This window comes from Penicillium psychrosexuale (assembly GCF_028828465.1).
Source record: "Penicillium psychrosexuale strain IBT 29551 chromosome Unknown utg000002l, whole genome shotgun sequence".
Lineage (NCBI taxonomy): Eukaryota > Fungi > Ascomycota > Eurotiomycetes > Eurotiales > Aspergillaceae > Penicillium > Penicillium psychrosexuale.
In genome coordinates, this window is record NW_026643187.1 from 6,661,038 (window position 1) to 6,675,137 (window position 14,100).

Sequence of the window (14,100 nt, forward strand, 5' to 3'; positions counted from 1 at the left end):
TGCTATTATTTACACTTATATTAGACAGAAAAGTCAGCATATCAGCATGAGCCCCGATGACTGGGTGCCCGTGCGCAGCCCCGAGAGGGACAAGGGATACCCCCTCGCCACGTTGATGCAGGTGGTCTACGGCGAGGACATGGGCATGGGAGACGGGTACAGCAGATGTTTCTCGATCATGTATCGACTGGCTCTGGAGCAGGGCGCGGTCGACAGTGTAAAAAGCCCTGACGGTACGGTCATCACGGGGTTTAATGATGATCGTGCTGAAAAACTGCGACAACATCTTACCCGGGGGCAGGAACGATCGTTTTACATTCTCTGGAAATGGTGGGCAACGTGTTCCCGAGTATGTATTGTGGACGAAGCAGAAGAAGAATACGATGATAATTACGACGACCTCTTTGGCGACGACGAGTCTCACTTCTACTCACAAAACCACGTAGAGCGCGAGACGATCCACCAGGCCAGTGGGATCCGGTACAAACTCCACTTCAACTGCGTCTACAACAAGTGCATGGCAACGTTGTTCAACGCTGAATTCGAGAACTTCGTAATACACCGAAGCGGCAACGAGCTGGTGAGCCTCCGACGGGACATGGCGCAGGAAGCTGCTTGTCTAACCATTGCGATCGAAGCTTGCTCCCCGCGAAGCCACACCCAACAGCCAGCTCAAGTACCATACTCCCCAGATGGCGAGAGTTATCTCGCTCACCGGTCAGAGAGTTCCCCGGTCTGGCGCGCAGGGAGACGGGTCCTAGGGAGCAGCGACCTACCCGGGAAGGATCCTAGCTGCAGCGCCGGCTCCAGTATCGACTCCTGCCCCTGGCTGGGAGAGATCAGCGGGTTCCCGCTTTACTTGTGGGATGTGAAAGAGCGGAGGACCGTGGAGGTCTTTTCGCTGTGGGACGACGACGATTTCGACATCTCGTACACAGCCATCAGTCACACCTGGGGCCGGTGGCGGCAGCGCGATCAGCCTGGGGTTAACATGAAACCGCGCGTGCCGTGGCTGATCCCGCGGAACTCACTGTTCGATGTCGAGCGACTACCAGATATCCTGGCGCAGATTCCCACGGATACACCCTATATCTGGTTTGATCTGGTTTGCATTCCGCAGGAGGGCTGCGGGGAGGAGCTTGACGAGCAGCTGCGGGAGGCCATGCGTATGGAGGTTGCGAGCCAGGCATCCATCTTCAAGAGCGCTAAACACGCAATCGCTTGGTGGAATACCGACTCCGCCCCGGAGTCCTGGGACGGCATGCGCAGCGCCATCCAGTGGATCTCCTCCATATATCTGGACCTCCAGTTCTCGAATGGGGACGAGTCTTCCATACGTATCCCGCCGTGGAAAGCGCACGACCAGATCCGGGCCACGGGGCTGTTCTCACCGGACATGGCCACCCTGCCCTGGTTCAGCTCCTTGTGGACGCTACAGGAAGTGTGCCTGCGCCCTGACATCTGGATCTGCAACAAGAACCTCGACCTCCTCACGATAGGCGACAACGGGGCCCTCGTCGCCTTCGACACGCTCGTCTCCCTCGCCGAACGAGTCAAAGACACACTCATTAGGGTACTTAACGATCTAACTACCCCAGCAGACCACCTTCTCGAACGCTGGAAGCCCCTCGTTCACCCAGGATACCACGAATTACTCGACCTCCTTCATCGCACAGGAATGAACAACCTCCACGAGCTCAAGCGCGAGCAGATCCTCTTCCTAGCGACCAGCCGTTACTGCAGCCACAGCCGTGCGCAGGCGATCATGTCCGTCCTCGGCATGACAGAATGGTACACCTCCGCCACTGCCATGCCGGAGCAGCGCCAGCCCAACAAACCGGGCTTCGTCTTCGACCAGTACCCGCTCGCCTTCGTGCAGGAGGTCGCGCGCAATCTGGGCTCTAGCTTCTTCATCACCGCCGTTCTGGCAGATTACCCGCCCGTCGACGATGTGAAAACTCAGGACATAGTCCGGGGCACTATGCTCCCCTTCCGGGCCCGGATCTCGGAGGCGCGACGCCTGTATGTGCCGCGCTTAGAGATGGCGGACCATCCGTCCGTATCGACGTGGGAGGTCCGCGGCGACGGGGCGGTGTTTCTACCGCAGGTAGAGATCCTCTTCTCATCCGATAGCGACTATGGCGATATCAAGTATATGACATGCTTTGTCGATTTGAGTCTGCCGGTGCCTGAACATATTGTTGAACGGGAGCACTTCCAACCCCAAGGGAGCATGTATCATGGGGATCTCCGGTACTGGATTAAACAGCTCATCCCGGAGATCTACGGAGTGCGTGGGACGTACTATGCTATTCATCTCCGGTACCGACCCGGACAATGGCATGGTTTGTTGTTGATGGCCGCCCGTAGTGGGGACTCTTCGCAGCCGGAGAAGATGATCAAAATCGGGAATCTCCATGTGCTGACCTTGGTGGGAGATGGGGAATATCTGCCCAGGCGTAAATCAGTGGACGTTAACTGGATTGTTTTATAGATTCGGATCTATCATATTGCACAATCTGTCTCCGTATACGCTCTAGAACAGCCATACGGGTATAAGGTGATACGCAAACCGTCCCTGGCACGGTCGAGAAAAGAGGAAGGTCATCTGTCACGAAATATTAACAAGCCCCAAAGATCCAAAATAGTATATTAATTTTGAAATGGGTTGAATTTTTGAATAACAATCAAAACCTTGCCTCTCGCTGCCCATAGTCTTTTTTCGGCTCATGAATAATGTGCTCCTGGCTCTCGTTGACACTATCCTGCAGTATTGTTGTCCCCATCCCCAACCCTCTCTTCCTTTCCCTGGTATTTCTGGGCTCACTACCATTCATATTGAGAAGCTCGTGAGATTTATTGCCGGTCGATCCCTTGTCTCGCGAGTTTGCGCTCGACCCGAATCTGCGAAAAACAGACAATGCCCGTAGAGAAGAGAGAGAGCCTGCGACAAGGCCCAAATTGAACTCGATGGCCATCCAGTATAGTGATGATGCCGAGTCGTCTGTGGGAAATAGTCAGTATGAGGCATGTAGCGAGTAAAGAACCAGATGCCGAAGTAGCGTGTGCTCACAGGTAAGATCCGTAGTGCCATGGCGCAGATAATCCAATGTGCTGAAGCGAACAACGGGGGAAATACAGGCGATTATACCTGCAGTCAAAATTAGCATTTACCGGCCCAGGTATAACGGGGTGTGTGCGAACCTGATCCGAAGATCGCCATCAAAGCGATGATTTTCCGTGTGGGCATCTGCAGTCCGCATAGAATTACCAGTGGCGCAATCAAGATGATGACATCACAAACGAAGATAAGAACAGCCTGGTATAATGTGATCTGAAACAGTTTGTACTGCGAGTAACATTTCGGATTCGCGACTGTCAAGTCATAGGCACCCCTACTCCTGTTAATATATGTTTCAGACATCCTGGGAGCGAATTCTTTTACCTTACAGGGTCACATTGGAAGGCTAGAACGAATGAACCCGAGACCGAGAACAAGACTTGAAAGACAATCATGCCTATAGTGAGCGCATTCATCCAGCCTGAACGTTGGGGTCAGCGCCAGGTCATCCTAGCTTGGATTTTGTGTAGTCGGTGAAAGACTTACGTTTGATGAAGATCCGTCGTAGAAATAACAGCAAGCTGACTTTCACAGACAAGGAGGCGTAGAGGTACAGGCACATTGCCACATAATAAAGCTATTACCCAGGTCAACGATGTGTTTGAGCGAAGGATCTGTTTGAATCATACCTTGAGCCAGATTGCTCGATTTTCAGCAGACACCTTGTTAAAATGTATCCCTTCTCCGTAATATACTATAGCAACTCCCAGCCCATTAAAGGTCTGCGTGATAACCTAATAATAACTCTGTTAATCTTCACTGATGTTGTATGACTGCAATGGAAAGTTGGACATACCAATGCCACGCAGACAGCGATATCATCCATCCCAAAAATTTTGATGACGACTGCTCTTGTGTAAAGCTGGAGGCAAAATCAGCTCATGCGCCGTACTCTACCGGTTCTCGTATTTGACGAGCCAGTCAGGTCCTTACTCGTAAACTGCAGACTATCATAGACAGGATTCCCGTGCTAATGATTAGACCGTAGATGAGCGACTGCAGGTGCCGCTCTTCTGCTGTCAAGATTGGCTCCACTGAGGCAGACATGGTAGCTATTAGAAAAGTCGAAGGCCTCTTTGCGTATGGGTTCGGTCAACATTTCAAGGGCCAGAAGACGCGAATCTGGGTCAAAACCGGGCAAGGCCTGTTTTGTGAGCTGGAAAAAAGAGAGAGCCCATATGTGACTGGTTTCTTCCAAACTTCTGGTACTTTTGAGCACTACGGAGCTGTCAGGCCGCATATGCAGATCAATAAATTCTAATTCTATTGTTAACTCATTCTAGACAACTACTTCACTAGTTAACTAGCTGACAATTAACTTTACCGGTCTAATTTCCGATGAACCTTGTCAAGCCTCATTATTCCAAGTTGAGTATAGCCGTTAGACCGGTGGGATGGAATGTGGGGCCGTGTCTGGATACATCCTAGCGGTGGGAATGACGTATCTCAATAGCTGTGTCATAAGTGATTTTCGGGCTGAGCCATAGAGTGCAGAGTAACCGTTAGTTAAGGTAGTAACAAGCGACTAAGAATCAAAAATTCCAGATCATCTACAACAGTGCACGGAGTACGGAGTACTACTCCGTAGAGTCCCCACAATCGAACGCGCATGTCCATTTTGAAATTTGTACGGAGTATCGGCCCCCCTTTAATGGAGCGGGTCACTCTATGATACGTGAGTAATGGAGCTAGTCGTTAGCGCTGCTTGTCAGTTTCGGAAATTTCCGGAAAAATCAAGAGGACAACTGCCTACCAAGAAACAGAATCTATGACAAAATATGTACCGGACTAGCGGCGTATTCCCTGACCTTGCATCGGCATATGTATATCCGGAAACCCGGGCTGTGAATATTCATCGCCTTTGCAACCCCACCCGCCCACGTTTACGGGATCAATCTGTTTCACCAAGCACACAATTCGCCTTGAGAAAATCTAGAATTCGTAGTTACCGAGTACTACTTTGAGTATAGACGATCGCACGGACCTCTTAAGTGAGCCCATTGAATCTTGTTCTCCACTTTTTGCACAATAGCCCTTCGGAATGGGAAATATAAAGGGGCTGTTTACTCCGTACAGCTTACATATTATTTTATAACTAGTTATGCGACTCAAATGCACGAAATATTCCGCCGTAATTAATTGTCATTCCTGCATCTAAGCATCTCTACCCATGGCGTCATTCGATCAAGACACAAATCAGTTCAAGGTCCTCATAGCTGGTGGGAGTCTCGTGGGTCTCGGCCTAGCCCTAGCTTTTGAGCGCGTCGGAATCGAATACGAACTTTTTGAAAAGGGAGACTTCGCAACACAACTGGGCGCCTCTATCGGAATCCATCCGCATACCATAAGAATTCTAGAGCAGCTAGGAGTATGGGAGGATATTAAGAAACAGGTTGTACCTCTGCAACTTCGAAAACATTATGACGGAAACGGCCATTGCTTTGAGAAGTCGCATGTTCTAGTCGACATCAATGAAATGTAAGTCTATATATAATTTACTACTTGCCGTATCGATTGATGGAAGTGTCCGATGAACGGGATGTGCTAATACCATGACTTTGTGGGAGAATAGCCTTCAACGTCCAATTATTTTCATGGAGCGATGCAAAGCCTTGGAAGTGCTATACAACCATGTTCAAGACAAATCAAAGCTCCATGCCCGAACTGCCGTCGTTGGGTATGAAGAAACCCAACAGTCGGTTATCGTCACCACCGAAGATGGCACGCAGCACCACGGTCACATCCTGATCGGCGCGGACGGAATCCACAGCAAAGTGAGAAAGCTGATGGCCGACAAAATCAGCGTGACTGATCAGGCTCTCGCTAATGAAATCAACGAGGGTCAGTCTAGCCGTTCTGTTTTGCTACCCCAAAACCCTTCTAACTAGCTGTCTCTGGAATATAGCCTTTACAAGCGAGTACGACTGCATCTTTGCTGTCTCCCGGAATGATACCGAGAAGCAGTTCTTACCTGATGCGATGGTTCACAACGTGTACTACGATAACTACTCTGCAATTGCAGCTGCTGGTGTGCATGGGCTTGTTTTTTGGTTTCTTTTTGTCAAGGACTCCAAATGCACGAGAACCCCCAACTGCCCGCGATTCACGGATGAAGACGCAGAGGCAACAATCCAGAGGTACGGCAGTTCTCTGGTGGGCCCTGGTTATACCGTGAAGGATCTTTGGGATGCTAGAGTCAAAGGCACAATGGTACCATTGGAGGAAGGTGTCATCAAACAGTGGAGCCATAACCGGGTCGTTCTGATGGGTGATTCAGTTCACAAGGTTTGGGATCTCCCGCTGAACTTCAAGGATTTAACTAATTTCTTAATTCGGCAGGCTACAATCAATCCTGGCCTAGGTGGTAACCTGGCCTATGAAGGTATTGCTCGTTTGACCAACGGTCTCGTGCCGTTACTCAAGGACAACCCCATGCCATCCCTTCAGCAGTTGACCGACGTTTTCAATCAGTATATCGCTGGTCAGGAGCCTCGAGCAAAAACAGTAGTTGATCTATCTGGTCAGATTACGCGCTATGAAGCCCAAGATACCTGGGTCCTCAAATTTGCGGCCCGTCACATTGTCCCCTGGGTTAGTGACAGGCTCAAGGCTAAGCTGTATGCTAGTTTCTCGAGAGGCGGTCCTTATTTGGAATATCTCCCACTACCTGTGATGGATGCAGACCTGGCGAAGCCTGCTAAGAAGCACAGTCGTGGCATTTCCCCAAAGCAGATTACAATAGTCATGGTCATTGGCGGCACTGCGGCTGTTTTCTGGAATGTACGTAACCAGAACAGCTTGCTGTCGACGTTCTCTGCATTTATGAGACAGTGGAATAAGTCATGATTGTGGTTTTGTAAATTAGTGAAAGCGACGGGGACCATGCGGGCCATTTGATACCTCTGTCTACGCTATCCTATGACAGGCAACGTCAATTTGTATTCCAGGGCTTAACCGCTCTGTTCGACGGGTGTTGTGATTCCATACTTCTCTTAGCATCTTTAGCAACTGGCCATTCTCATGGGTGAATTTGGTGGGTGCCGTATTTTTCAGTTCTCTTTTGATGGAAAGCTTCATATTCAATTTACACAGGTCTTCGATATAGGACATATGGAAAATTTTAACATGCTTCTAAAATTGGCCTGGCCTATTCCACAAGGAAACACCGTTATAGAGGTTCCAATAAATGCCCAAAAAGCAGTTTGGACCCAGTTCGACTCGGTTTTTGCATAAATTGGGGTCTTGGCGCTCATAAACCTGCAAAGTCAGCAGGATTATGTACATAATTAGAGTGTTTGCATTGTTTGTAACCAAATTTGGGGCTCATTCCCTACTTAGGCTCGAGGGTTGAGGCACGTTCGGCCCGGGCCGACGGGAAGGAGCGGATCAAGATCCACTAATCGTCGCAAGGGCATGAGAATCCCTTTACGAAATCAATATGATGAGAGGCCCCAGGCCAAAGGAAATTGATGAGCATAGTTGGTTTGTGGAAGAATATTGTTTAAGTGAGCAGCACCCTTTACGAATATCCTAGAGACCGCTTTCCGTATCCGCCAGAACCCCCGTTTATGCATCAGGCGCACATCAAGTGCCTGAGGTGCGTTCGAAGCTCGACTAGGACATGTAATTCAACTGGCTTGCACCTTACACAACGCCATGTAAGCCCACGCGCAACAAAATTGGAGTGTCTGGAAGCATAACTCTCGCTATAGGAATCCATCGAAATACTCACCACGCATTATACACGATCTCCAGTTTATAGATTGAGTGAAGAGTTCCGCAGGGCCCCAGCACACACCATTACCATCGCCGAGATCACAGAGGAAGAGAGATCCTGTACAGTTACATCATGGCACCGGCGCCACTGCGCTGGGATAGTCGACAGCGTGCGCCGATTTCTAACATATATATTAGAGAACTGTGTGGCATAGACATGCTTAAGGAACACAACATCGCGTATTGGGATCTTTGCCACGATTAAAGCGCTATGTGGTCATCTCCAGGTCTTCGAGAGCATTGCTAAAATTAAACAAATGGTATTTAGCTTGTAATGAATAGCAGCTTGGAAGCTAAGAAAAATCTCTCTTTCTTGATTCACTATAAAGATGATTCCGTGAACGCAGATAAAAAGCAGTAACTAGTTGGACATAGGCGGAACTGTTAATGTGATCATTATTTACAGTATTATCTTTATGGGATAATTAGTCATTAGGTCAGAAGCTGTTATGCTAGATTAAAAAGAATCCCGACATTCGCTGATGTCTGACGTTCGCTGAGCTCTCGGAACTCGCATTAATACATGTTCTTCTGTGCCAAGAGGCGCTAAAAATTGGCGGTCCCATTTCAACATTCGATCAGCTGTCGGCCGTCCCCTTGTTGGAATATTACATCTAATAGGGTCACAATGCATCCAACAAGCGCTCCCTTGACCGACATGGATCTCTCCAGAATCAATATCATTAGGGAGATTTCGAAGTCTGATGCCTCTTCAATATTTGAGGTAGATCTAGATGGACAGCAGTATGCATTGAAGCTTTTCCACGACAACGGCGACCCTGGATATACCGAGGATGGCCGCGATCTGAACCGATTTCGCTGCGAACTTAATGCATACCAGAAGCTCCTCACTTCTAATGCCTGCGAGCACAACTTCGTTCCAAAATTCTACGGCTACATCGATCGAGTGGATCCGGCTGCATTCCATCCTTTTTTCCAAGATTTCGCCCACGACAAGTTAAACCCGAGCGCAATATTGCTAGAATACCTCCCAAACGCGGAGAAGTTGAACTGCGTGAACTACTCAGACGCGCTCTATCCTCAGGCAATTGAGGGTCTGAAGGAGATACATAGGGCGGGCGTTCAGCACCGAGACATCTACCCCAGAAACATGCTCCTTGTTCGTGGAAACCCAGATAGGATGGTCTGGATCGACTTCGACGTTGCAACGACCTTCACCGACTTTGGACCTGAACAGCTGGCCAATTGTGAGCATGAAGTTAAGCTCGTAGAGGGACTTGGGGAATTACTGGTAAGGGCTCCGTTGCTGCCCATGTTGGAAGCATTCGGCGTGCTAACTGACGAATATAGAGAGATGACCAAGCTGAGGGACTCCCCCCGAATACAAAATTCTATTGAGGGTTTTGTAGGCATTCAATGATCCTAGCAATTCTTCATGGCGTTTATACGGTTCTTGTAACAGAGATGGATCGGCCGTTGGGGGTTGTCTGATGTCATGATGGGTGGTGCAGGTCATGTAACACGCCGGGTACTCCTAGTGACTGCCTGCAGATAGATAACGTTTCCGCTTCTGAAAGCTGACTAGAAGCAATGGAAGCTGTCACCCAGCAGCATACTTCATCATGAAACAAATGTAATCCAATACTGGAATAAACCATCCTTTGATCTCAACAAAAGAGCTTTTACTTCACGTCCTGTATCGTAGTCGCAAGGGGATCAAACTGTACTCTGGCATAAAAGCTTGGGACTGAACCGACAACCATATTCGGTCTTGACCCAGATAGTCTTGACTTCATCCCGTTTCTAGTGTCCAGCCACCCTATCTCATGATTACATCTTGATAGACTACGGCACAGGAGGACCGGAGCAACGACATAGAGTCGGAAAACTTGAGATATTGGAGACCACGGCAGGCGTTTTGAAATCTGTATATGGGTACTTGCCCACTGGAATGGGCTCTGGAACGAAAGCTGAGATGGATCCACGACAAAATGCAAAGTACCAAGTGGGAATCTGATACGAATGATGCTCTTGCACTTATTATTGGTAGTGGTAGAATTAATTTAAATTGCTTCATGTTCATACATGGCGGAGAGAGCAAGTAAACCACCTGGAAAAGATGAGATAACTAAATTTGTATGGTGCCAAAAGCTTCATGTTTAACTAGTTATGGGTAAGGCTGGTAGATTACTAAGCTCTCTGTAATGGTAATTCATTACTTTTCTGCCAGTAAAATTCCAGGCATCAAGGCCTCAATCAGGCGAAAACGACCCTGCGCGCTATGCCCCCTCGATCTCTCTCTTCCCAATACACATCTCTTGAACAATTATCCATCATATTTGGACCGCCTCAACTTGACGAAGCGACCGTAAGGTCTATCGACTTTAACCTCACCTCCCGTCGTATACTCCAGGACATACGCGAAGAGACCTAGGGCTGGGTCGTCTATCGCATAACCTACCGCTCCGACCCCGCATTCCATAAAGCAATCGAAATCCTCACTTCCTAGATTAAGGCAGGAGTCTATAAAGATCTCCACAAGTACGGCTTAGAAAACCCGGATCCCACGCCTAACGATAAGCTCTAGGTACGCTACCAGCTAACCATTATCGAGGAACCAGCCGCGCTAGACAGGGCTTCGTTAGATATAGTACAGGGGCATTTTAAAGGCTAGGTAGAAGCCTAAGATAAGTAAGATAAATAGAATAAGTACCGCGCGTACTTAGTAATAGATAAGGCGGCTGTCTAACGGCTGGGTAAGGTAATAACGCCAGAGGAGTACTAGGAGAAGTATAGGGAGCGCTATTATATAGAGCTGCGGCAGTGGTTTCTTCCAGCTGTAGAGGCGTTTCCAGAACTTGAAGAGGGAGAGACCGATATTAAAGGGTGGATGAAGTGTTCGGTCTTTAATCTAATACGGCGGTAGACGTCTTTGGGCGATGGGATGTATATGGAAGATGCCTCGAATGAGGACTAAGACGGGGTGTATTGAGGGCGAGACTGGTAGGGTTGCTCGGCGCTGCTACTTCTGGCTCCCATCTCGGTTATAGATCCTCCATTCCCTGTTCTGACGTACGCTTGCTTTTCTTAATCGTGTCTGTGACATTTAAACTCCAGAACCCCCGACGGCATCGACCCCGAGGATTGCTTGCAGGACTCGGTTCGGCCCGGCATGTCTATAAGGTCAAACTATAATAATGGGTAAAAAAACAAAAACATACAACAGTGAGGATTCGCTGGTGGTCACCCACCCAACTACTAACTCACCGGCGTGTGGCTTGAGTACGGCTGAGCGGACGGGAAGCCCTATTTTCCACACCCTATGGTCGTATGTATCAGTTTAAATATTGGAGGGGAACATAAAGTAGCTGAGAACTATAGACTATAGCCGTGGGTGGGATAGTAACACGGCTTATGTCTCATCGTTACCATTGGGTCAGGTGACCTCTGCGTCTAGACGGTCATAGCGTTAGATAGATACATCAAGTGCTCTCATGTCTCGTTAAGCTTAATTTCTAAAAAGTTATCGTCACCCACCCAACTACTAACTCACCGGCGTTTGGCTTATACGCGATCAATAGTTCGGTGGGTGTCGTCCGGGTGAGCAGGAGGGTGACGCCAGAGGGTGTGCTGATAGGATTTCATGCGGCGGGACGGATACGAATGAATCTAAATCCGAATCTGAATCCATAATAACCTCGGGAGTTTACTCAAAAATTAACTGGGGCCAGAACTATCATAGTAGAGGACTACCAATCATAAGCGATCAGTCCAGATAACCCCTTAGATATCCACCAATTTGCCGGCCCGTGCCTCGCAGATGATTCCCCAAGTCATGCTCTGTAGAAGCGCAGACCTAGAAAGTCTAGGCAAATAAAATCCACAAGACGTAAAACTAATGTGTAAGACAAAATTAATTTGTGACTATAAATCCTACTTGAAGCTCGCGAATAATAGGGCTGAATGCTATGATCAGAACACCATCCAGACGCCACTCAAAACGTCGACAACAGGCTTCACCAGCAGAAATCTGGCGGTGAGTTTAGCGGTGAATACTAAAACCCCTAACTATATCTCGCCTCCTTCGTTTTCAGGTAGCCATCCATACGACCACAGAGGAAAAAATCACTTTCTGTTACTTGTTCATGACCTTAACTTTCTCCTAAAGTGTGGTGATACTGGGCTAGTGGATTCCCGAATTTTCTTTACGGACATGAGAGAGGAAGTCTATCTAGGCCGACCGTCCTCCTAGTTGACCTAAAGGACAACTAGCCTTCTAGGCACGATGATTTTGGTACGCCAGGGGAAACTGATGTCTGACAATCACTGACTAGTTCAAAAAGTGTAGGTTCCGCAGTGAACTTGAGGAACCCTGCCGACAAAACATTATCAGCGTCGGTCAATTCACTATCGTCCACAAGCTGAACAACAGGACCGTCCGGAAAGTTCCGTTGGATAAAACCTATATCTACAGCACAAATGCTGTGGATATTGAAGGCCGCATATACGATCACCTGGGTAAATATAAGCGGATTGCCCAGTGTATTCGCTGGGGCGATGATTTCGTCGATTTGCGGTATGAATGTAACGGCGACCTCGAATCCTACTTGAAGAAGACCCCTTTAACGAGCAATACTAAACATCGCATCGCTCGACAAGCCATCGAGGCAGTGGCCTTCATCCACGAAAAGGATGTAATTCATTCCGATCTTAGCGCTCGTCAGTTTCTAGTGGACAAAAGTTGCAATATCAGATTATCCGACTTCGGTGGCTCGTCATTACAAGGCTCAGAGGCTATTGTGATGGAGAATGCTACGCACTTCCTACCCCGAGATGAAAACGCTCCAAATACTATCCAGAGCGATTTATTCGCTCTAGGGTCTACTATCTACGAGATTCTACTCGGCGAAAAACCTTACGAAGGAATGGAAGATGAAGAAATCCAGCGACTTTTTTCCGACAAAGTATTCCCAACGCTCGACGGAATAAGAGATCAGCAGTGGGGGAATATCATTCAAAAATGCTGGACGTGCCAGTACAGCCGTGCATCGGATATCCTCGAGGACATTCCATCTATTCCATGCTTCAGACGCATCCTCGCCAGAATCAAGTCCACCTTTCGCAATAGTAAGTCGCGGCCTACTAACAACCGTTTTCGGGGTTGACGGTGATAACAGATGGTTAGACATCTGATAGTGCTGATCGCCAAAATATAGCATTTCCTTCGCCATCCTAGCATCAATCAAATTGCACATAAGGTGACAGGCGGATATTTTTACCTAGCGATGTGTAGGGCACTTGCCCTTGACTCTCTTCGACGCCGCATATCGTATCTCATAGTTAGGACAAGCAGTCCTAGGGCCGTTCGCCGGTCTGTCTAGACAGTCGGGTCCAGGGATCAGTTCAGATTTGTTGCAGTCCGGATTTATGCATCCCTGGGTGAAGATCGTGGTTGTTTGGTAATCGACACACATTATGTTCGTTTATTGTAAAGTAACGGGATTCGAATATTTTTAAAATTTGATTTTGACCGAGATGTGATGGAAATAGTCACTCTTTATAGTTCTTATGATTTCGGGCAACTAAGTGAGCATGGTTTCTTGGTAAGAGCAACGGGCCAAACCCATACATATGCGGCATGACTAGCTCCCTCTCGCCGACCAAGTATTGGAGGACACCCTGCTCGATAGCCGCTTACTGACGTGGCCTGCTGCAAGTGCCCTAGGATCATATAATGGGTGAAGGGAGGACCGAGCTTACTTGCAGCAACTATACGATAGGGAATAGCCAATAGAAAACCTAGTGGGCCCCGATCTGACCCGTGACATAGAGCCACTAGCGCTGCAGCTGCAGGGTTGTCTTGCACCACTACGCCTCTCGAAGAACACAGGCCTCGACCATTGCGACGAATATATAAGTAAACATAGACCACAAGTGGCCTAGTCCGATACACCAACTCTGAACGTATCCCTTCTTAATGCTATTACTAGCTTCGAAAGCTATGAATGTGCAATTTGGGATCTATGAACGGTCCGTACCAAATCATATGTGAAATATAATGACGGCTTGGAAGGCTATTGAGGCAGCGAGGGGCAGAGAGGCGTGTATTGGCAAAGAGCTCAGCTCTCGAGCTATTCTACCTAGCATATAGATCATCAGGCCGACTGCCCACACGTTACTAGCCCTATTTCTCAATGGTAGTGGATATCAAGAACCTTGGGTCTTTAGAAATAGTTCCTCCG

At 48.3% G+C, this 14,100-nt stretch overlaps 5 protein-coding genes across 5 annotated transcripts; 4 read left to right on the top strand and 1 right to left on the bottom strand.

Moving 5' to 3' along the window:
* Positions 1-46: 46 nt before the first annotated feature.
* Positions 47-2,494, top strand: N7518_003627 (uncharacterized protein; the record flags this gene model as incomplete). The annotated part of the gene is made up of 1 exon (XM_057184554.1): positions 47-2,494. The coding sequence occupies one exon, from the start codon at positions 47-49 to the stop codon at positions 2,492-2,494; it is 2,448 nt and encodes an 815-aa protein (XP_057046004.1).
* A 193-nt stretch (positions 2,495-2,687) lies between these two features.
* On the bottom strand, positions 2,688-4,168 carry N7518_003628 (uncharacterized protein; the record flags this gene model as incomplete). Its single annotated transcript, XM_057184555.1, has 8 exons — positions 2,688-3,004; positions 3,074-3,151; positions 3,205-3,395; positions 3,446-3,542; positions 3,608-3,698; positions 3,751-3,855; positions 3,918-3,983; positions 4,055-4,168. 8 exons carry the CDS (start codon positions 4,166-4,168, stop codon positions 2,688-2,690), a joined length of 1,059 nt encoding a protein of 352 aa, XP_057046005.1.
* Positions 4,169-5,291: 1,123 nt separating this feature from the next.
* On the top strand, positions 5,292-6,967 carry N7518_003629 (FAD-dependent oxidoreductase; the record flags this gene model as incomplete). Its single annotated transcript, XM_057184556.1, has 3 exons — positions 5,292-5,599; positions 5,694-5,962; positions 6,027-6,967. The coding sequence occupies 3 exons, from the start codon at positions 5,292-5,294 to the stop codon at positions 6,965-6,967; spliced, it is 1,518 nt and encodes a 505-aa protein (XP_057046006.1).
* A 1,558-nt stretch (positions 6,968-8,525) lies between these two features.
* N7518_003630 (uncharacterized protein) lies at positions 8,526-9,256 on the top strand (the record flags this gene model as incomplete). Its single annotated transcript, XM_057184557.1, has 2 exons — positions 8,526-9,149; positions 9,209-9,256. 2 exons carry the CDS (start codon positions 8,526-8,528, stop codon positions 9,254-9,256), a joined length of 672 nt encoding a protein of 223 aa, XP_057046007.1.
* A 2,887-nt stretch (positions 9,257-12,143) lies between these two features.
* On the top strand, positions 12,144-13,051 carry N7518_003631 (uncharacterized protein; the record flags this gene model as incomplete). Its single annotated transcript, XM_057184558.1, has 3 exons — positions 12,144-12,152; positions 12,202-12,985; positions 13,044-13,051. 3 exons carry the CDS (start codon positions 12,144-12,146, stop codon positions 13,049-13,051), a joined length of 801 nt encoding a protein of 266 aa, XP_057046008.1.
* Positions 13,052-14,100: the final 1,049 nt, after the last annotated feature.